Below are 23,565 nucleotides of genomic sequence, written 5' to 3' on the forward strand. Positions count from 1 at the left end.
GGGGCAGGTTTCATAGTGAGGTTTAATGCTGTGTGCTTAAAACAGCCCAGCTGTTTTCAGAAATACAAGAAATCTTAAGTTGCACTGTAGATTCCCTGAGCGTCCATCCTGAGAGCTTGGGCTGTTCCAGATGCAGCAGGCGCTGACATGGGAGGAGCTGGCACCACCTGACAGCAGAGGGGTTCATGGAAGCATCAGTTTAATCAATCATCCTTCTTAAACTTGCTGTGGATGTAAGGCACCCGGTCCAGAATTGGCCTCCAGTCAGTGGCCCACAGCAGCTCCACAGTGCCCATGGCGCCCCTTATGTCCACTGTGGAAATCCAGTTCTTGGCCAGCTCCTGATTGTGTGAGCCCAGGAAGCTGCTCAATATTGCATCACTGTCCTCACCCTCAGGGTGATCAAATTACTGTTTTGTAAACTTTAAAATTTAATATACTGAGTTTCACAAAGTAAGATATAACTATATGACATTTGCTGGTTTTGTCCTGATAGGGGTTAAGAGTTGGCTTCTGCTTATTACTATTTCTAACTTGGTTGTTGATAGTACCAAAGTTCTTTTTACTGTTGAGTTTTTCTCTTATAATTTCAAACAAGGGGAACTTTTCCTGCACTACGAATAATTAAATAAACTGTTTGATAATCATTAAACAGAGTATTTATAAACATTGTAATGTGTTACCAGTGTCACTGGCAAAAATATATATATATATTTTTAAGTGTGGATTATGTAGTGTTTAGTAATGGGTGCTAATAAATATGGATATTTTCTGTACTTTTTTGGCATTTTTTTCATTTTAATAAAGGATTGGCATTTTGTAGCCAGTGGAAATTCTGCTAGAGTAGATAATTTTTGCATTAGAATAAAGACAAATACGATATATGAAACCGGTTTGAAGAATGTTTTTTACAATATGGATTTTTGTTGATTTGGTCATCCCAAATTGGCTATCTTGGTATAGAATACAGCTGTTACCATTCACTATAATTCTGCATTTAAATAAGGAACAACATAACTACTTTAACTTCTCATGATATCAGAACTTTTTTTAAGTTTATCATAATCTTAATGTAAAACAAAATTGAATTAACTGGAATTTTAAATATATATTCTTTTTGAGAGAAGGGAATATGAAACTCTGAAACTGGAGAATTACAGAGCCAACCTACAACAGGAATTTCTGTGTGTATATCATGTAGAAGTTATGAAGCCTTTTTTTTTTTTTTTTTTTTTTTTTTTTGAGACAGGGTCTCACTCTGTTGTCACCCAGGCTGGAGCACAGCGGCGATCTTGGCTCACTGCAACCTCCACCTCCCAGACTCAAGCAATTCTCCTGCCTCAGCCTCCAAAGTAGCTGGGATTATAGGCACATGCCACCATGCCTGGCTAATTTTTGTATTTTTAATAGAGATGGGGTTTTTCACTATGTTGGTCAGGCTGGTCTCAAACTTCTGACCTCAGGTGATCCACCTGCCCAGTCTCCCAAAGTGCTGGGATTACAGGCCTGAGCCACCGTGCCTGGCTGAAGCCAATTTTTAAATACTGTTTAATGTGATTTTAAAATTAAGATACATGTTCTTTCCTGTCACTTATATGTTTGTGTAATTTGGGCATTTGTTTAGCTAACAGTTATTAAACACATACTATGTAACTTTTGGTAGGAGAAGAATACCATTCCAGATACAAGGAACATGTTATGATGTTTGGGGAACAAACATACGTAGAATGTATTATTAATATAGAGATAAAGATAGAGTATTAATGCAGCAACTGTGATGCTTTTGAGAGTACAGATGGGAGGTGCAGTAGCCCCCATTATCCAGTTTTACTTTATACAGTTTCAGTTACTGGCACTCCACCCCAGTCAGAAAGTATTAAGATATTTTGAGGGAAAAAGAGAGATACCACATTCACATAAATTTTATTACAGTATATTGTTATAATTGTTCATTGTATTATTGTTAATCTCTTTCTGAGCCTAATTTATAAATTAAATTGTATCATGGTTATGTATGTGTAGGAAAAACATAGTATATAGTGGGTTTGGTACTATCCTGATTGATTTTAAGCATCCACTGGGGGTCTTGGAACATATTCTTCATGGATAAGGGGGACTACTATATATTGGAGCTGAGTATTACAAGTAGAAATCAGCCAGTCAAAAGAAAAGTGGGGTGAGAACCCATTCCAGTTAGTCTGGACTGTGCGAACCAAGCCCAGAAGATGGGAAGCAGCATGGTGTATATTAAAGTTTACAATTTGAGGTATGGAGTGGGGAGAGGCGAAGCTGGAGAAGTAGGTAGAGACCTGATCATGAAAGGCCTTTGAAGGCCATGAAAAGGAGACTTTAGCTTGATGTTAAACTATTGAAGAAGCTTAAGAAAAGTGACGTGGTCAATTTTTTTCTTAAATAGATCACTTTGCCAGCTGTGTGGAGGATGGATTTGAGGGAGACAAGACTGGAGGCAGTAGTCCAGGTGAGAGATGTTGAGATGTTGCAGATTTGAACTAAGGCTTTGGCAGTAGAGATGGAGAACAGGGAATGGATTTGAAAATAAATGGAACCACAAATTCAAGGGTTTTTCCTTTCATATATGATAAAACCATTTTTATATTAAAAATAAGTTGGCCTGGCTGGGTGTGGTGGCTCACGCTTGTAATCCCAGCACTTTGGGAGGCCAAGGCGGGCAGATCACAAGGTCAGGCGTTCAAGACCAGCCTGGCCAACATGGTGAAACTTCGTCTCTACTGAAAATACAAAACTTAGCTGGGCTTGGTGGCGTGCACCTGTAATCCCACCTACTCGGGAGGCTGAGGCAGTAGAATTGCTTGAACTTGGGACGTGAAGGTTGCAGTGAGCAGAGATTGTGCCACTGCACTCCAGCCTGGGCAACAAAACAAGACTCCATCTCGGTGGTGGGAGAGGGGTGCGGACGGGGAATAAGTCAGCCGGGTGTGGTGGCTCACGCCTGTAATCCCAGCACTTTGGGAGGCTGAGGCGGGTGGATCACCTGAGGTCAGGAGTTCAAGACCAACCTGGCCAACATGGTAAAATTCTGTCTCTACTAAAAGTACAGAAAAATTAGCTGGGTATGGTGGCAGGCGCCTGTAATCCCAGCTACTTGGGAGGCTGAGGCAGGAGAATCACGCTTGAACTTGGGAGGCAGAGGTTTCAGTAAGCCGAGATCACGCCATTGCACTCTAGCCTGGGCAACAAGAGCGAAACTCCATCTCAAAATAATAATGATAATAATAATAATCATAATCATAATCATAAGTGGAGGAAGAGAGACATAAAAGTGTTGTTATATAACATAGACATTTGGATAGTTTGCCTTTGTAGACAGGCACTAAAAATAGTCTGATCAAGAAAATCGATACTGGAAAAACTGTGTTTTTTGTATAATCGATCTGGGCTGTGAGAAGCAGGTGATCTTTAAGATGGTATAGGGATCACCTGTGCTATGTACTATGAATAAATTTAGAAACTGTAAAGGCTTAAGGAAAAAACAGGTCGTAAAAGGCTTGGACCACTTTGAGTAGAAACTCAATAAATGCCCGATGATAGTAATGTTTTCTAGGCTCTTCAATTAAGTTATTGATATTTACAAAAAATCACTGCTCAGGAAAACAAAATAGAGTTTAAAAGTCATTCAGGCCGGGTGCGGCCACGTTTCTTTTGTTTTTTTAAAATGAAAAAAAGATTTTTTTTTGCCATGTTGGCCAAAAAAAGATATTTTTCTAAAAGCACTTTTTAAATAATTTTTTCTATACTTAAATAGAGGGCCTAGATTTATACAGTATTACCTAATTCTGAAAAATAATCCCTGTTGTCTTTTCTACAGTTTGTTTTCTGTGGAGAGAGAAAGGAATAAGGGTAGCTTGAGTGGACTTGTAAGAAACTTACAATCATTTCTTCCTTAAAACTACAACCACTACTACAACAAAATATCCTCTATGTTTTATAAAGCTAGTAACCATTTCTCTTTGAGATTCTTTTTTCCATTTTGAGAAAACTGCGTTTCCTATTAGTTTATGTCTGATTTTGGTGAGTGTATATAAATCATGGCTAAACTCTCATTTTGTGGTCTTTTCTCTGACTACCTTGTTTTACATTTTCAACAAGTAAATTGCTTCCTCATGCTTAGGAGACACAGTGCCTATTTGCTAATTCTTCATAACACTTTATACTGTACAGTTCTTTCCTACTCTGGAGCCAGCAGCTGAAATACTGTGTATATACTGAATTCAAACAAATGTTTCGCTGTTGAACTCACCGTGAATTCCCTTCCCTTCTTATGTCTTTCAGAAGCTTTGCATCGTCCCTATGGTTGTGATGTTGAACCCCAGGCACTAAATGAGGCTATCAGGTGGAGCTCCAAGGAGAACTTGCTCGGAGCCACTGAGAGTGACCCTAATCTCTTCGTTGCACTTTATGATTTTGTAGCAAGTGGTGATAACACACTCAGCATCACTAAAGGTGAGGCTTCTATGTAACATCCTTTCACTTTTCAGTTTTCATTAATGATTAAGAGATAAAGGGGCCCGGCCAGGCACAGTGGCTCACACCTATAATCTCAGCACTTTGGGAGGCCAAGGCGGGCAGGTCACCTGAGGTCAGGAGTTTGAGACCAGCCTGGCCAACATGGTGAAACCCTGTCTCTAATAAAAATATGAAAAAAATTAGTCAGGCGTGGTAGCCCATGCCTGTAGTCCCAGCTACTCAGGAGGCTGAGGCATGAGAATCACTTGAACTCGGGAGGCAGAGGTTGCAGTGAGCCAAGATCTCACCACTGCACTCCAGCCTGGGTGACAGAGTGAGACTCCGTCTCAAAAAAGAAAAAAAAAAAAAATTATCCTGAAATACATTTTTTCCCCAGCAGTGGCTTTCATACGTTCAAAAGGTAAGAATAAGCTTAGGCAGACTAGCAATCCAGTTCATGTACACAAGGATAATCTCCCCATAATCCTATTTCTTTCTCATAAAAGTTACTTTTTTTTGCCCTTGCATGCATGTGTGCGTACACACACACACACACACACAAAATCAATAATGGTTGATTTTATTTGGTCATGTTCTTAACGTTCCCTTTTATAAGAATTTACCACGGAAATAAACTACCACTCTCTTGAGAATATTACTATAATGGAAATCAAATAAACCTTTCCTACCATTCCTTTCACTGATCTGTATAAACACAAACAATAGAGATTTATGTTGTCTAGGCCAGTGCTACTCAAAAATGGTCCACAACAAGGTAAGATGCTTATGCCAGAATGTGAAACACTGAACTACTATCTTCATGCAGAAAGCCTTGCTCCAAAAGGTAAAACTATTAGCTGAACTAAGTAATAAATAGTGTGCTTAGTGATATAGTTGGTTTACATTTAGTTGAAGTTCTTAATCTCACTGTGGACTAGTAATGAATGAACAGTCCTCAGATAGGCAGTCAAGTTCGCAGACATTCTGAGTAGCAGTGAGGTCTGGCAACATGGCTCATCTTAGCCACAGTTCAATTAGAATAGGTGTGACCAGGCACAGTGGCTCACGCCTGTAATCTAGCACTTTGGGAAGCCGAGGCTGGTGGATTGTCTGAGCTCAGGAGTTTGAGACCAGCCTGGGCAGCACGGTGAAACCCCATCTCTACTAAAATACAAAAGACATTAGCCGTGTGTAGCGGCATGTGCCTGTAGTCCTAGCTACTCGGGAGGCTGAGGCAGGATAATTGCTTGAACTTGGGAGGGGGTGGTTGCATTGAGCTGAGATGGTGCCACTGCACCCCAGCCTGGGCGACAGAGTGAGATGCCGTCTCTTAAAAAAACAAAAACAGGCCGGGCGCGGTGGCTCACGCCTGTAATCCCAGCACTTTGGGAGGCCGAGGCGGGCGGATCACGAGGTCAGGAGATCGAGACCATCCTGGCTAACACGGTGAAACCCCGTCTCTACTAAAAATACAAAAAATTAGCCGGGCGTGGTAGCGGGCGCCTGTAGTCCCAGCTACTCGGGAGGCTGAGGCAGGAGAATGGCGTGAACCCGGGAGGCGGAGCTTGCAGTGAGCCGAGATCGCGCCACTGCACTCCAGCCTGGGCGACAGAGCGAGACTCCGTCTCAAAAAAAAACAAAAAAAACAAAAACAAAAACAAAAGAATAGGTGTATAGTGAGTCTAACCTTCATGGTAGTTGCATGTGCTGGCAGTTGTACATAGGACAGAATTAAAAGTGAAAGCAAAAGTGCATCATCTCCTAGTGTCAGTTTTACTTCCTGCTTTTGGATAGTTTTGGGGACAGGATGATACATGTTATGTATGTGGGGGTTGTGTTTATGCAGTTGTAGGAACATTTTACGTAAAGTTTGAGGATAGAACAAAAGACATCAAAGAATTTTTTTTTTTTTTTTTTTTTGAGACAGAGTCTCGCTCTGTCACCCAGGCTGGAGTGCAGTGGCACAATCTCGGCTCACTGCAAGCTCTGCCTCCTGGGTTCAAGCGATTCTGCTGCCTCAGCCTCCTGAATAGCTGGGATTACAGGCACGTACCACCACGCTGTGTTAATTTTTGTATTTTTAGTAGAGACAGGGTTTCACCCGTGTTGGTCAGGATGGCCTCGAACTCCTGACCTGTGATCCGCCTGCTTCAGCCCCCCAAAGTGCTGGGATTACAGGCGTGAGCCACCACGCCCAGCCAGAAAGTTTATATTGTGTAGTAGTCTCTTTGGACTACAATATACTTGATTTTACCTTTACTGATTCTTCACTGGAGAAATTTGTGAAGTGATGACTCAGAAATTCTTTCATAGGTACGTTTTCCTGTTGTTTTTTCAAGATAGCCCAGTCATCAAGGAAACATTGATAAAGAAAGACTGTTGATTCCTCAGTTATGGGTTATGACTGGCCTTTATCTTATGACCAACAGTGGTTTCTCTTAAAATCCACAGAATGCCAAATTTTTATATCAGGTTCTCACTAATTTAAAATGATGTCATACTAAAGCTATTTTATTATTTTAAAAGACAAGAAAATATATTTAAAAAATAAAGCAACACTTTAGTTTTTGATTGAAAATGATATTTTGCTTGAATTTTTTTTTTTTTAAAGTTCTACCAGCCAAGCGCAGTGGCTCATCCCTGTATTCTCAGCACTTTGGGAGGTTGAGGCAGGAGGATTGCGTGAGCCTAGGAGTTCAAAACCAGCTTAGGCAATGTAGTGAGACCCCTGTCTCTACAAAAAATTTAAAAATTAGCCAGGGGCAGTGGCATGCACCTGTAGACCCAGGTACTTGGGGGGCTGAGGTCTGAGGATCACTTGAGCCTGAGAAGTTGAGGTTACAGTGAGCTGTGTTTGCACCGCTGCACTGCCGCGTGGCGACAGAGGGAGACCTGTTTCAAAACAAACAAAAAAGTTCTCCCTAGGGCTGCTCTGCCAGTTTGGCCAATATTTGAATCCATACTAGTCATCCCCCTATCAGTTTCCATGGTAGTCAAAACTTCCAGGGTAGAAAAATTTTCCTGATAACTGACAAAAAAAGAGAACAACAAACAAAAAATCCTGGGGTCTTTGACTGTATCTTAATTATGATAGCCTGTTATTACCAATTCTTTTCAAGGAAGCAACAATATTAAAAAATGTATATATAGATATATATACAAAGTACTAATATTCTTTATTTTTAGTTCATGTGGACTGACAGAGAAAAGCTACAGAGCAACAGGTTTTCTTCAGTTTTTCTAGCAGGATTCTTTTTTTTTTCTTCCTGTAAATATGATTGGCGAGTATTTGTGCACTTATGCATATCCACCGCTACACCAGACTTACTCTTATCTGTATATATGTATATTTTATATACCCATAGGTGTATATATGTACATATACTCTTGTGTTTTTTCTCATTATCTCATATCCATGTGTCTAAGGTGAGATGGTGTCTGATAGAAAGTTATTCTATGGAAACGTTTCTGAAGGCCACTAAAAAAGGACAGATGGTTACAAGGATAATTATTTTTAGTTCTCCTAAAAACTTTTGCCTGATACTTCTGGCCATGTGCTTTTTTTTTTTTTTTTTTAGCAGTCTCACTCTGTCTCCCAGGCTGGAGTACAGTGGTGCAATTTCGGCTCACTGCAACCTCAGCCTCCCGGGTTCAAGCAATTCTGCTGCCTCAGCCTCCCGAGTAGCTGGGATTACAGGCATGCAGACTACCACACTCGGCTAATTTTTTGTATTTTTGGTAGAGACGAGGTTTCACCATGTTGGCCAGGCTGGTCTCGAACTCCTGACCTTAGGTCATCCGCCCCCTCAGCCTCCCAAAGTGCTGGGATTACAGGCGTGAGACACCACGCTCAGCCATGGCCATGTGCTTTTGATTGACTTGGCTTCCTTCTACTTTTTGACACTGAAGAAGTAGATGTGAATGCTGTAGGAAGACTTGCATCTCTTAGAGATAAGAGCCTGAGGCACTACAAGGATTCTTTAGATTAGCATTTATTTATCACTAGTGATATCTCTTTCACTTTTTCTGTTTTGTCAAAGAAACCTAATTTGTGCTGCAAGTATCGGGGCAAGTTATATGTTGAAGTCTGAATTTGATGTTCACAATTTTAATAGAAAAATTAAGAACATTGAAGTTGACAGCAAAGATACACTGAGTGACTTGGGTTTTGGTTTCCAACTTCAGAGTGAGCTTGCCATTCCACACACTGATTTTAATGTGGAATGGAAAGGAGTGATTCATTCTTTGTGGGAACTAGGAAGGAAATAAGAAAGCTATAGCTATTTTTAAACTTGCATTCTGGAAGGGATTGTGTTTTGGGAGTCCTAACTGCCCATTCCCTCACCCCACTAAACAGTTTTCTTGCTGAAAACTCTGTGGTCCGTGTTTTTTTTTGTTTGTTCATTTTTTGTTTTTGTTTTTGTTTTTTTACATCAGTGGTTTTGTTGCCTTGGTGCCAAGTGAACTTTAGAAGTCACTTTGTATCTCACATGTCTTATCCCTAATCCTTGATTGTTGTTAACATTGAATCATATATAAGATACATTCCTTGATAAACTGTTTTGAGGGAAAGTGAATTTTCTTCTTTTGAAGAGTGAGCACTGTGTCCTTTTCCAGCCATTTTAGTAACCTGTCTGGCATACATAGAATTTCCTAAGGATATTTTTTAAGTTGTATATAGACTTTTAAAACCCTGTAGTAAATGCCAGAAAACCATTTGTGACCATACTTCTGTGGTTAAGCTAAAAGCTAAAGAGAGCAATCAGGATATGATGAACAGCCAAGTTTGTTTTCATTATTTAAAAAAAAAATTTGGCATAAAAGTTCTAGATTCTTTTTTTTTTTAAAATGAGTTTAAAGTTTGACAATACACTGCTTCAGTTGAAATAAAGTCTTAACATCGTTTCTTTCATCCTGTGATGACCTTATGGCTAGGTGAAAAGCTACGAGTCCTTGGTTACAACCAGAATGGCGAGTGGAGTGAAGTTCGCTCTAAGAACGGGCAGGGCTGGGTGCCAAGCAACTACATCACCCCAGTGAACAGCCTGGAAAAACACTCCTGGTACCATGGACCTGTGTCACGCAGTGCAGCTGAGTATCTGCTCAGCAGTCTAATCAATGGCAGCTTCCTGGTGCGAGAAAGTGAGAGTAGCCCTGGGCAGCTGTCCATCTCGCTCAGGTACGAGGGACGTGTGTATCACTACAGGATCAATACCACTGCAGATGGCAAGGTAAGACTCCCTGGTCACCACCTTTAAGCATGGACTGGCTACTCTGTGAAATAATATTCAACGTGATTGAAGTGAAATAATAGATTTTATGTCTGACGTGAAATAAAATATTCACTAGCTTTGTGAGTTTGGGCTTTTTGGCATGTTAGAGCTTGTACTCTTGAAAAGGATATGGTAATAGAAATTTTTAAAAACAGTATTATATTAATATTTTAAAGATAAGCTAGATTTGAAGGTGAAGAATGAAGGGAACTGCTCTATAAGTTAGCTGTTCTAATAATCAGTACACAAATATACACCCAGTGCACTGGTATAGAGTTTATCAGTTAACATTGTATCATTGAAAATTAGAATAATATCTACCAGAAAGTTCACAGAGTAAGAATTTAGACTTTTGAGCTTGGTGTCGATCATTAATGTATATTAACTGAAACGGATCATTCAGTCATTGAACAGTTTGTATATTGGGAACACCAACCATGTTAGTTAGAATGGATGTGTTACAGTGTGTTTACACATTATAAACTACAGAGCATGAGCTTATGTCCGTTGTTTATCTGTTGAGCAGTAAATTTAGGTTGAATTATTTCTTCTATTCTCCTCTATGTGATAGGCAAGCTGTGGGGGAAGCACAGGCTTTGGAGCAAGCAGATCTGATTGTGACCTTACATAAGTCTCAATTTCCCTGTCTGTAATTAGATCCCACTTTATTGGGTTGTTGTAAGGATTAAATGAAGTAATTTCTGTAAAACATAATGACTGATACAAAGTAGGAAATAAGTAAATTTTTAATTTTCTTTCATTTTTGCACCAGCATACAGACATAGTATGTTTCCTCTTGACCAAACAGAACAGAATCAGATGTGTAATAATATAAGAGTGACTCAGCAGTTCTAGTTATTTACCTAATAGAAATGAGTGCATATGTGTGCCAGAAGACATGTATAGGAATGTTCATAGCAGCATTGCTTGTGATAGCCAAAAACTAGAAACACCCACAGATCTAACAACAGTAGAATGGATTAATAAATTGTGGTATATTCATAAAATGCAATTTCATTCAACAACAGAAGCGAACACAGTACTGCTACACACACCACCACCAGGTAAAACTATGGCCCTCTAGCCGTCTGCTTTTTTTTGTAGATAACATTTTATTGGAATACAGCCACACCCATTTGTTCATGTATTGTCTATGGTTTCTATTACTAGGCAGCGCTGAGTAGTTCACAGTTCTGACACACTATGGCCACAGCCTAAAATATTTATTATCTGGCCCTTATGAAGAGTTTGCTGGCCTCTACTCTAGATGAGTGTTAGCTGACTCAACAACTTCAGCAAAGTTGAAGGATTAGTATTAGCCAGGGGATGAGGATGTGGGGAGTGGGAAGGACTCCTAATAGATATGAGGTAATGAGAATGTTCTAGAGTTAGATAGTCATGATGGTTGGACAACTTTGAGAATATGCTAAAAACCACAAAATGGTATACCTTAAAATGATGAATTTTATGGTATCTGAAATATAATGCAATTTTTAAAAGTTGGGTGGAAAAAAGCAGACATAAAACAATACATATTGTGTGATTCTGTTTGTGTATAGTTCAGAAGCAGAGGCCAGGCATGGTGACTCACACCCGTAATCCCAGCACTTTGGGAGGCTGAGGTGTGCCTCATCACTGGAGGTCAGGATGTCAGCCCCACAAACATGGTGAAACCCTGTCTCTACTACAAATACAAAAATTGGCCTGGCATGGTGGCACGCGACTGTAATCTCAGTTACTCAGGAGGCTGAGGCAGGAGAATTGGTTGAACCTGGGAGGTGGAGGTTGTAGTGAGCCAAGATCGTGCCACTGCACTCCAGCCTGGGGCAACAGAGCAAGACTCTGTCTCAAAAAAAAAAAAAAAAAAAAAAAAAAAAAAGCAGAAGCTAATCTAAGATGTTAGAAGTCAGCATAGTGGCTATCTCTGCAAGGGCAAATAGCTGGAGAGCATAAGGGAGGCTTCTGGGGTGCTGATCATGTTATAATTCTTGGTGTGGGTGATGTTTACATGGGTGAGTTTACTTTGTAAAAATTATCAATTTTCTGTTTATGAATTGATATTTTATACACTAAAACAAAAGCTTCTTTTTTTTTTTTCTTTTGAGATGGAGTCTTGCTGTGTCGCCCAGGCTGGAGTGCAGTGGCGCTATCTCAGCTTACTGCAAGTTCCGCCTCCCAGGTTCACGCCGTTCTCCTGCCTCAGCCTCCTCAATAGCTGGGACTACAGGCGCCCACCACCACGCCCGGCTAATTTTTTGTATTTTTAGTAGAGACGGTGTTTCACCATGATAGCCAGGATGGTCTTGATCTCCTGACCTCGTGATCCACCCGCCTTGGCCTCCCAAAGTGCTGGGATTACAGGCGTGAGCCACTGCGCCCGACCAAAAGCGTCTTTAAAAAAAATAAATAAATAACAGGCTAGGCATGGTGGCCTATGCCTGTAATCCCAACACTTGGGGAGGCCAAGGAGGGTAGATCACTTGAGCCCAGGAGTTCAAGACCAGCTTGAGGAATATAGTGAAACCTCATCTCTACAAAAAATTTTAAAAATTAGCTAGGCATGGTGGCATATGTCTGTGGTCCTAGCTACTCGGGAAGCTGAGGCAGGAGGATCACCTGAACCTGGGAGGTCAAGGCTGCAGTGAGTCATGATTGTGTCACTGCACTCCAGGCTGGGCAACCGAGTGAGACCCTTATTTCTCAAAAATACATAAAAATTAAGGCTCCCTTGGGAGAGAAGGCCAGAGAATTCCCTCTTACTTTACATTTCTTATTGCTTAGCAAATTAACAACTATTTTGTAAGCAATTCTGTGAAATCCAGTGTGGCTCTTTTCTTTTTTTTAGATGGAGTCTTGCTGTGTCACCCAGGCTAGAATGCAGTGGCGTGATCTCAGCTCACTGCAACCTCCACTTCCCAGGTTCAAGCAATCCTCCCACCTCAGCCTCCCAAGTAGCTGGGACTGCAGGCACGCACCACCAAGCCTGGCTAATTTTTGTATTTTTAGTAGAGAGGAGGTTTCACCATGATGGCCAGGCTGGTCTCAACTCTTGACCTCAAGTGACCTGCCCACCTCAGCCTCCCAAAGTGCTGGGATTGCAGGTGTGAGCCACTGCTCCTGGCCACTGGTAAATTGTGGCTCTTTCTTTAATGGCCTAGACACTCAACTGCACGTCATAATTAAAATTATGAGATATTTGAATACTCATACCAAAAAAATCTAAATCAGTGGTTTTCCAGTTATGTTTTTTACAAGATTGAGGTGATATTTTGTAAATTTCTACAAGAGGCCAAGTCCTTGCTTGCCTACTTTGATCAGGGTATCTCTTCTTTACGTATCTTCTATAGTTGAGTCCATAGTCTTGTGGCTTAAAAATATTTGAAGACTGGCCGGGCGTGGTAGTTCACACCTGTAATCCCAGCAATTTGGGAGACTGAGGCAGGCAGATCACTTGAGGTTAGGAGTTCCTGACCAGCCTGGCTAACATGGTGAAACCCCATCTCTACTAAAAATACAAAGAAAAAAATTAGCCAGGCGTGATGGCACATGCCTGTAATCCCAGGTACTTGGGAGGCTGAGGCAGGAGAATCACTTGAACCCGGGAGGCAGAGGTTGCAGTGAGCTGAGGTCACGACACTGCACTCCCAGCCTGGGCAACAGAGTGAGACTCTGTCTCAAAAAAAAAAAAAAAGAAAAAGAAATATATATTTGAAAAAATACATAATTTGAGTATATATATATTTGAAAATATATATATATTTGAAGACCAATGAGCTTGATTATCCAGAGAGAGATCTTGGAAGGTTTTTCCCAAGACTAATTTAGGAAGAATAGGAAAGGCAGATTAAATAAGATTAAACTGAAGTTCTCTGTTTACCCTTGCAATCATCATTTAACTTTTTTATTTACCTCAATTAAGATAAACTCTTGCTGGGTATACTGGCCCAGTCTGTAATCTCAGCACCTTGGGAGGCCCAGGCAGGAGGATTGCTTGAGGCTGGCGTTTGAGACCTGCCTGGGCAATAGTGAGACCCTGTCTGCAGAATTTTTTTTTTTTTTTTTTTTTTTAAAGATAGCCTTCTATCTATATCTTCAGGCCAGTGAAATATGGGCTTTAAAAAAGAATTCCTAGGCTGGGAGCGGTGGCTCATGCTTGTAATCCCAGCACTTTGGGAGGCTGAGGCCGGCAGATCACGAGGTCAGGAGATCAAGAACACGGTGAAACCCCATCTCTACTAAAAATACAAAAAATTAGCCGGGCATGGTGGCGGGCGCCTATAGTCCCAGCTACTCAGAGAGGCTGAGGCAGGAGAATGGCGTGAACCTGGGAGGCGGAGCTTGCAGTGAGCTGAGATCGCGCCACTGCACTCCAGCCTGGGTGACAGAACAAGACTCCATCTCAAAAAAAAAAAAAAAAAAAAAAATTCTTAATCTCTTTTCAAGTTGTTTAGCTTTTCTCCTTTTCTTACCAGGTGTATGTGACTGCTGAGAGCCGCTTCAGCACCTTGGCAGAGCTTGTACACCATCACTCTACAGTGGCTGATGGGCTGGTGACAACATTACACTACCCAGCACCCAAGTGTAATAAGCCTACAGTCTATGGTGTGTCCCCCATCCACGACAAATGGGAAATGGAGCGAACAGATATTACCATGAAGCACAAACTTGGGGGCGGTCAGTATGGAGAGGTTTACGTTGGCGTCTGGAAGAAATACAGCCTTACAGTTGCTGTGAAAACATTGAAGGTGGGTTGCTGAGAATTACAGTTTTCAGGCATCTTTTTCTTTTGTGCTCAATCACTTGGAAATATCAGCATGCCCTTCTTTAACTTTGGAACACTTTCCACCCACTAGTGCCAAGCACATCAGCAAATTGAGATAATTAACCCTAGTGCCATTGCTGACAATGCAGAGGTAGATTTTTCACTGCAATGCAGTGAAACCCACATGTGGGAAAGGTCTGTCTCTGGAGGCTGTTGATGTAGATCTTAGTGGGAGGTTAGAAGCAAATTAAAAGTTATAAAAGCAAAATAAGCTCTTTTGCTTCCTGAGAACGACCCCTGCTGGACAGAATTCTTGTCTGAGAGTCATGGGCCTCTTTCTTGTTCTGTCCTTTCTTTCCTTTGTTCTTGTTCCTCCTGTCTCTTTGCAGTTAGATCACTTCTTAATATTCACAGAAATCTTTTTCGTAGTACTACTATATGTCTCCTTTAAACATCCCAGTATCAAATTATAAGGTTTTCACTCACTTGATTCTCCCAGAGCCTCAGTAACTGTCTCTGGTGTATCACTTATAAGGGCTATTCTTTAGCTATAAGTAGTAGTCAGTTCTGTTTCTTAAGCATATTCTGAGTGTGAAGCAATATATAAGGCCTTGCTCTCTAAGAAGATTATGATCTAAGCAAGAAGATAAATATGTAAGCAGCTAAGTGCTCTGTCTCGTCATTCAAAGCCTGAGATATCTGGAGAAGTAAACTATGAGAGAACTGAACTATCCAATACAGGGCTCCTGTGTTTCAGTTGATTATAGGACACGATTGCTGAATTTTGCTCCTCCTGCTAATTTTTACTCCAGGGCATTTTTCTTTCTAAGTTGGACTTCTTAAAATAATAATTATTTCAGCTGGGCGTGGTGGCTCACACCTGTAATCCCAGCAATTTGGGGAGCCCAGGTGGGCGGATCACCTGAGGTCAGGAGAGCATCCTGGCCAACATTGCAAAACCCCGTCTCTACTAAAAATACAAAAAGTAGCCAGGCATGGTCGTGCATGCCTGTAATCCCAGCTACTTGGGAGGCTGAGCCAGGAGAATCGCTTGAGCCCAGGAGGCAGAGGTTGCAGTGAGATCACACCACTTCACCCCAACCTGGGTAACAGAGCGAGACCGTGTCTCAAAAAAATAAATTAAATTAAAATAATAATTATATCTTGTAATATGCTAAAATATTCAAAAGATACTTCTTTTTACTTTTAAAGCTGAAGCTTTAGGATTGTGAGATGAATCAAATGATTTTAAGTTGAGGGTTTGTCCCTCTCGTTTACTTCTTTCTTACCTTTCCCTTTTTCTAGGAAGATACCATGGAGGTAGAAGAATTCCTGAAAGAAGCTGCAGTAATGAAGGAAATCAAGCATCCTAATCTGGTACAACTTTTAGGTGAGGAACCTTGCCTGAACCATAGATTTCCTCCAAAAATGCTTGCCCTTTAACCCCTTGTTGTCTCCAGTGCTTTTTTTTTTTTCTTTTTAAATATAGAGACAGGGTCTCGCTCTGTTGTCCAGGCTGCTGTTGACGTGATACTTCCGCCTGGGCCTTTCAATATGTTGGGATTACAGGCATGAGCCACCATGCCCCGCCTTTTTTCCTCCCCCAAACCTTTCTTTTTAGTCACCATGGTGGAAGCTCCAGGTTTGAATCCACTTCAATAAATAGTTATTTTAATCAGTAGGTTCTGTGTTTAAAAATAGCCCAAGAAACAGTGGCCTGGATTGATTTTGGTGTATAAAACTGCTCAGTTTGTACTAATTGCCCCAGATTCAAAGTTCAGAAGTGTTCAAAATGGTACTGAACCAAAAACTCATGAAATGTTTTTGCAAAATAAAGAGACATTAAACAAAGGACTGTTGAAAAGAAGCAAATTAAAAACTGTGACCACACCCATCAGTTTACCTTTACAAGCAGGAAATGCTGTATTATGTTAGATTGGCTTTTCACTGTTCAGGTCACAAAGAAATCTTATACTAAGCCTTTTTCCTTTTTTAAAATAGGGCCAGGTTTTTTTTTTTCTTTTTTTGGGGGGGGGTGTGGGGGGTGTTTTTTTTGTTTGTTTTTTAAATACAGAGTCTTGCTCTGTCACCCTGGCTGGAGTGCAGTGGCATGATCCTGGCTCACTGCAACCTGCACCTCCCAGGTTCAAGCTATTCTCATGCCTCAACGTGCATCACCACGCCCAGCTAATTTTTGTAGTAGAGACAGGGTTTTGCTATGTTGGACAGTCAAGTCTTGAACTGCTGGTCTCAGGCGATCTGCCTGCCTCAACCTCCCAAAGTGCTAGGATTACAGGCATGAGCCACTGCACCCGGCCTCTTGTTGGTTTTTTATAAGGAATCTGCCATATATCAGTGAAATCCTTGACTATGGAAATGATGAAAATCATTTTGCAAAGCAGTATTGCAGGTGGGGCTCACATAGTCTTCAGCATGTGCACAATTGCTATTACTTTTGAATAAGTATTGTTAGCCTGCAGTTGAGGAGGAGAATCATGGGCCATGTGCAAAACTCTAGACATGTTGGTTTTCTTGGCCCCTTATAGAATTAATACAGGTAACTCTGCTTTTGCTCAAATAGACAAATACTCAGAGGCATATGAATTCCCAGAGAACAATACAGTGAAAGCAAGGACTCCCTTATAAACCAGCTTCTTAGTGTTTGCTTATTAATTTCAGAGAACGTGGTGGTAAGAAGGGAAAAGATTACTGCCGAACTAGACCTGAAAAATTGTCAAATTATTCTTGGCCAAAGTGGTTTGGAGTGTTTGAATGTACGCTAATAAAAACAAGCACTATTCTTCAACTTTTAGGTGTGTGTACTTTGGAGCCACCATTTTACATTGTGACTGAATACATGCCATACGGGAATTTGCTGGATTACCTCCGAGAATGCAACCGAGAAGAGGTGACTGCAGTTGTGCTGCTCTACATGGCCACTCAGATTTCTTCTGCAATGGAGTACTTAGAGAAGAAGAATTTCATCCATAGGTGTGTAAAACTTACCTCTGACCAACCATGAAGCCATCTTGCTTGACATGCAGATAAAAGGAGGAATGTGAGAACCTTCCCAGAAAATTTCAGATGATTCAAGAAAGTAATTTTGTATTTCACAGGGCCCATTATAATGTCACTTCTAACTTGTAAACCTACTGTACTCTGATTAAAGTATTAATAAGGGGCCTTTGCTATTCTCAAACCTGAGAACTCTCTTAAAAAAAATAATTGCAATAGTGATGGGGTCTTGCTATGTTGACCAGGCTGGTCTCAAACTACTGTCCTCAAGTGATCTTCCCATCTTAGCCTTCCAAAGTGCTGGGATTATAGGTGTGAGCCACCATGCCTGGCCAGAGAGCTCTCTTTATTTTGCCAGCACTGTATCCAAGATCCTTTTTCACCATCTGGTGGCTTTTTTTTTTTTTTTTCCTTCTTGAGACAGGCTGGCTCCATCGCCCAGGCTGGAATGCAGTGATGCGATCTTAGCTTACTGCACCCTCAGCCTCCTGAGTAGCTGGGATTACAGGAATATGCCACCATGCCTGGCTAAGTGTTTTTTTATGGTTTTTGTTTGTTTGTTTGTTTTTTGTTTTTTTTTTGTAGACTGGGTTTCGCCATGTTGCCCCGGCTGGTCCTGAACTCTTGAGCTCAGGAGATACACCCACCTTGGCCTCCCAAAGTGCTAGGATTACAGGCGTGAGCCACCACACCTGGCCTAGTGGCTGAATTTTTAAAATAGTTTTCTGCGTTAGTAAATAACTTAGTCTTGTAGAAAAGCATCTATTGCTCACCTATCCCAGTGTACTTACAAATAGGGACCCATTTTATAAAGCCTGCTTTATTCCACATCTTGATGAGTGCTTCTACAGTGACATATCATTAGTGGCTTTCTAAGGTGTTAGTGATTATCAGAAGATACTACCATATTTGTCAGCACTTACTTAACTCTGCCTATAACACAAAGAACCAAGAATAGAGTGTTCATGACCATTTTCCTCACCATCTGAATGGAATCACATTAGGGTTCTCTTTCCCACAGAGATCTTGCAGCTCGTAACTGCCTAGTGGGAGAAAACCATGTGGTAAAAGTGGCTGACTTTGGCTTAAGTAGATTGATGACTGGAGACACTTATACTGCTCATGCTGGAGCCAAATTTCCTATTAAGTGGACAGCACCAGAGAGTCTTGCCTACAATACCTTCTCAATTAAATCTGACGTCTGGGGTAAGGTTGAAAGGGACTTTTTTCTGTGTCATTTTATTTTATTTTTTTTATAAATGCCTTGATTCTTTAGAGCTTCTCTTATGATGTTCAGTATCCTCTACCTTTACCTGCCATTCTTCTTCAGTTATTCAGCAAGCATTTGTTAAATACCTCCTATCTGCCAGGACTGTGTTAAGAACTTTGCATAAGCAGAAGTATAGGCCTGGTGTGGTGGCTCACGTTTGTAATTATAGCACTTTGGGCCGAGATGGGTGGATCACTTGAGGTCAAGAGTTCGAGACCAGCCTGGCCAACATGGTGAACTCCCATCTCTACTAACTACAAAAATTAGCCAGGCGTGGTGGCATGCGCCAGTAATCCCAGCTATTCAAGAGGCTGAAGGCTGAGGCAGGGGAATTGCTTGAGCCTGGAGGGCAGAGGTTGCAGTGAGCCAAGATGGCGCCACTGCACTCCAGCCTGGGCAATAGAGCGAGACTCTGTCTAAAAAGAAAAAAAAAAAAAAAAAAAGTATAAAGAAGAAAGTTTAGGGCCAGGCACGGTGGCTCATGCCTGTAATCCCAGCACTTTGGGAGGCCGAGGCAGGTGGACCACCTGAGGTCGGGAGTTTGAGACCAGCCTGACCAACATGGAAAAACCCTGTGTCTACTAAAAATACAAAATTAGCTGGGTGTGGTGATGCATGCCTGTAATCCCAGCTACTTGGGAGGCTGAGGTAGGAGAATCACTTGAACCCGGGAGGTGGAGGTTGCGGTGAGCTGAGATCACACCATTGTACTCCAGCCTGGGCAACAAGAACAAAACTCTGTCTCAAACAAAAAAAAAAAGAAAGAAGAAAGTTTTAAAAAAGAAGTCCCTGCCTTCAGAGAGCTCACAGTCTAGATCTCTTATTGCATTGGAGTGCTAATGATCCTCCCTCTGTAAAGCATCCTATTTCCACATTAGGTTTTTTGTTTTTATTTTTGAGACAGAGCCTTGCTCTGTTGTCCAGGCTGGAGTGCAGTGGCACAATCTCAGCTCACTGCAACCTCCCATCTCCCAGGTTCAAGCGATTCTCCTGCCTCAGCCTCCAGAGTTGCTGGGACTACAGGCATGCATCACCATGCCCGGCTAATTTTTGTCATAGTAGTAGAGATGAGGTTTCGCCATGTTGGCTGGGCTGGTCTCGAACTCCTGACCTCAAATGATCCACCTGCCTTGGCCTCCCAAAGTGTTGGGATTACAGGCATGAGCCACTGTGCTCAGCCTCACATTAGGTTTTATCACTCATTTGCAGAGTACTGTGACACAGAGCTTTTTTTTTTTTCGAGGGAAGTGTGATGAGGTTTCCTCTAGAATTTGTCCTAATTGATCTGGTTTCTGCTGCTCTGAGAGGTAATATGATTTGGTTGAAGCTTAGTAGACTGAACAATCTGGAAATTTGGATTGTGGACCAATAGAAATAGTCATAGGATTCTAAGTCATTTTTTACTGGAAACCTCAAACTCAAATAACTGAGACAAAATCAAACAAATTTTTGTCTGCTCTGAATTTTATCTGATTTTAAATGAATCCATTTTTATTTTACTCCTCTTGTATTAGCTGACTTTAAAACTGTTATGCTTCTTAGATACAGTGGTTCTCCTTTATCCTCAGGAGAATACATTCTAAGACCCCCCTTGGATGCCTGAAACCAAGGATAGTGTCAAGCCCTGGATATATAATCTTTTTTTGATCTGATAACCGAGAGGTCTTCTCAGTGACTAAGGGGTGGGTAGCATCTACGGTGTGGATATGTTGAGTAAAAGGATGATTTATGTGCGAGGCGGGAAGGAGAAGCATGGCTTGAGAGTTCATCATGCAACTCAAGGCAGCATGCAATTTAAAACTTTAGAATTGTTTATTTCTGGAATTTTCTATTTAATATTTTTGGACCTTGGTTGACTGTGAGTAGCTGAAACTGTGGGAAGTGAAACCATGGATAAGGGGTGACTACTGTATATCAAAAACTTTTCTAAGAATAGTTGGATTATGCCTCAGACTTCTTAAATGGTCATAGTTTATTTTCCCTCATTACAGTAAAGGAAATCTAAATAAAAATTGGGAAATTTAAATAAAACTGTCTTGAGATTATCTGCAGCATTCCTGTTGCAAATATTTTAGATGGTCAAGTCATGCTGTAAGAATTGATAAAAGAGTATATTATATATTAATGTTGTTGTAACAGTGTGTGAATGTTACCTAAAATATGAAAGAGAATCACCTAATTATGTAAAATAAATAATCGGAGAAGAAACACTAAGTGCTTTTTTTAATTCCTTATGCAGCTTTTGGGGTATTGTTGTGGGAAATTGCTACCTATGGAATGTCACCATATCCAGGTATTGACCTGTCTCAGGTCTATGACCTACTAGAAAAAGGATATCGAATGGAACAGCCTGAGGGATGCCCCCCTAAGGTTTATGAACTTATGAGAGCATGTGAGTATTTTTGCATGTTTTAATTTTGAAGGCATAAGCTAGCAGTTCAGAATAGTTAACAAAATTAGAAACATTTTTCCTCTCAGTGTTGTTAGATTGAATCCAGCCTCATGACATTTAAAGAGTTTATCATTGATCAGCCAGTTGTCATATCATATACCATTGAATCTTACTGGAATCCTAAGCATAGTTGTTATGGCCCAAATATTGACCCAGTTTCTCAGAGACATTTGCATATTTAATAAGATAAGAAATTGAGTTTAGAGATTAAGGTGGGGAGGGCCGTTTTCAACTAGATAAAAATGATTGCTAAAGACTATGAAGAATGCATAAAAATAACCTCTGTGGTAGATAAACAGAAGCATCCGATTGCTTGCAGATGAAAAAGTAGGAAAGTGAATAGTGGATTAAATTGCAGGGTTTTGTTTGTTTGTTTATTTTTGTTGTTGTTTTTCAAACACTCTTGCTTTGTTGCCCAGGCTGGAGTGCAGTGGTGATTTCGGCTCACTGAAACCTCTACCTCCTGGGTTCAAGTGATTCTCATGCCTCAGCCCCTCAGTAGCTGGAACCACAGGCACGCACACCATGCCCAGCTAATTTTTTTTTTTTTGAGACGGACTCTCGCTATGTTGCCCATGCTGGAGTGCAGTGGCACAATCTTTGCAACCTCCGTCCCCCAGGTTCAAGCGATTCTCCTGCCTCAGCCTTCCAAGTTGCTGGGATTACAGGCACCTGCCACCACGCCTGGCTAATTTTTGTATTTTTGGTAGAGATGGGGTTTTGTCATGTTGGCCAGGCTGGTCTCGAACTCCTAACCTCAAGTGATGCGCCCGCCTTAGCCTCCCAAAGTGCTGGGATTACAGGCATGAGCCACCACGCCTGGCCTAATTTTTGTTTGTTTGTTTATTTATTTATTTATTTATTTTTTGAGACGGAGTCTCGCTCTGTCGCCCAGGCTGGAGTGCAGTGGCGCGATCTCGGCTCACTGCAAGCTCCGCCTCTCGGGTTGATGCCATTCTCCTGCCTCAGCCTCCTGAGTAGCTGGGACTATAGGCGCCGGCCGCCACCACGCCCGGCTAATTTTTTTTGCATTTTTTAGTAGAGACGGGGTTTCACCGTGTTAGCCAGGATGGTCTCCATCTCCTGACCTTGTGATCCACCTGCCTCGGCCTCCCAAAGTGCTGGGATTACAGGCTTGAGCCACAGCGCCCGGCCTGTACTTTTAGTAGAGGCAAGGTTTCACCATGTTGGCCAGGCTGGTCTCGAACTCCTGGTCTCAAGTGATCTGCCCGACTCAGTCTCCCAAAATGCTGGGATTACAGATGTGGGCCACCAGGCCTGGTCCTAATTGCAGTTGTGTTTGAACATAAGTCTGTGTTGTTTCCTCATTGAACATTGACGTTCTCTGTTGCACTTTGTCAAAAATGAACTCTGAGATCCTCCTTTTTGATATCCTTTTATATTTCTGAATATATACAGTTGATTATATGGTTAGGCTGAGTTTGAAGACAGGTTTTACTTCTTTTATTTTCAAGTGGAAGAAAACTTGCCATTTTCTAAAACATCTCCTTGTTTCTCCTCATCCTTTTATTAGAGGGAATAGGAGCTGAGGCTAAATCGAAGCACCAGCCTTAGAAAGTGGGTTAATGGCCAGGTGCAGTGGCTCACACCTGTAATTCTAGCAGTTTGGGAGGCCGAAGTGAGCAGATTCCTTGAGCTCAGGAGTTCAAAAGCAACCTGAGCAATGTGGCAAAATCCCATCTACATAAAAAATACAGTAGCTTGAGATCACTGTGTGTGCTCACTTTGGCTGGGTGCAGTGGCTCAAGCCTGTAATCCCAGCGCTTTGGGAGGCTGAGGCGGGTGGATCACCTGAGGTCAGGGGTTCGACACCAGCATGGCCAACATGGCGAAACCCCTGTCTACTAAAAATACAAAAATTAGCCGGACGTGGTGGCGTGCGCCTGTAGCCCCAGCAAATCGTGAGGCTGAGGCTGGAGAATCACTTGAACCCAGGAGGCAGAGGTTGCAGTGAACCGAGATCGCGCCACTGCACTCCAGCCTGGGTGACAGAGTTAGATTCCGTCTCAAAAAAAAAAAAAAAAAAAATTAGCTGGGCGTGGTGTTGCACACCCATAGTCCCAGCTACTTGGGGAGCTGAGGCAGGAGGATTGTTTGAACCCAGGAGGTCAAGGCTGCAGTGAGTTGAGATCATGCCAGCTGCACTCCAGCCTGGGTGACAAAGCAAGACCCTGTCTCAAAGAAAAAGAAAAAAGGAATTTAGAAAGTGGGTTCATTATACCTCTGAGTCTAGAGCTGAGAAGTGGCTATGTTGCTATCATTGTGAACATGCTGTAACTGTACTTTA

At 41.6% G+C, this 23,565-nt stretch overlaps 1 protein-coding gene across 9 annotated transcripts in view; it reads left to right on the top strand.

Moving 5' to 3' along the window:
• ABL2 (ABL proto-oncogene 2, non-receptor tyrosine kinase) overlaps window positions 1-23,565 on the top strand; it is a 129,959-nt gene that overhangs the window by 93,232 nt on the left and 13,162 nt on the right. For 5 of the 9 annotated variants that reach the window (XM_034941480.3, XM_034941505.3, XM_034941460.3 and 2 more), the window contains exons 2-8: window positions 4,312-4,482; window positions 9,421-9,716; window positions 14,231-14,503; window positions 15,826-15,910; window positions 17,334-17,511; window positions 18,557-18,741; window positions 21,045-21,197. In XM_034941480.3, the coding sequence (XP_034797371.1) occupies window positions 4,312-4,482; window positions 9,421-9,716; window positions 14,231-14,503; window positions 15,826-15,910; window positions 17,334-17,511; window positions 18,557-18,741; window positions 21,045-21,197 (1,341 nt within the window). Of the gene's footprint in view, window positions 1-2,416; window positions 2,480-4,311; window positions 4,483-9,420; window positions 9,717-14,230; window positions 14,504-15,825; window positions 15,911-17,333; window positions 17,512-18,556; window positions 18,742-21,044; window positions 21,198-23,565 lie in introns of all 9 variants that reach the window. The other 4 variants (XM_034941466.3, XM_034941496.3, XM_003824703.7 and 1 more) reach the window with 1 other exon arrangement.

Source organism: Pan paniscus, chromosome 1, assembly GCF_029289425.2.
Source record: "Pan paniscus chromosome 1, NHGRI_mPanPan1-v2.0_pri, whole genome shotgun sequence".
Taxonomy (NCBI): Eukaryota; Metazoa; Chordata; class Mammalia; order Primates; family Hominidae; genus Pan; species Pan paniscus.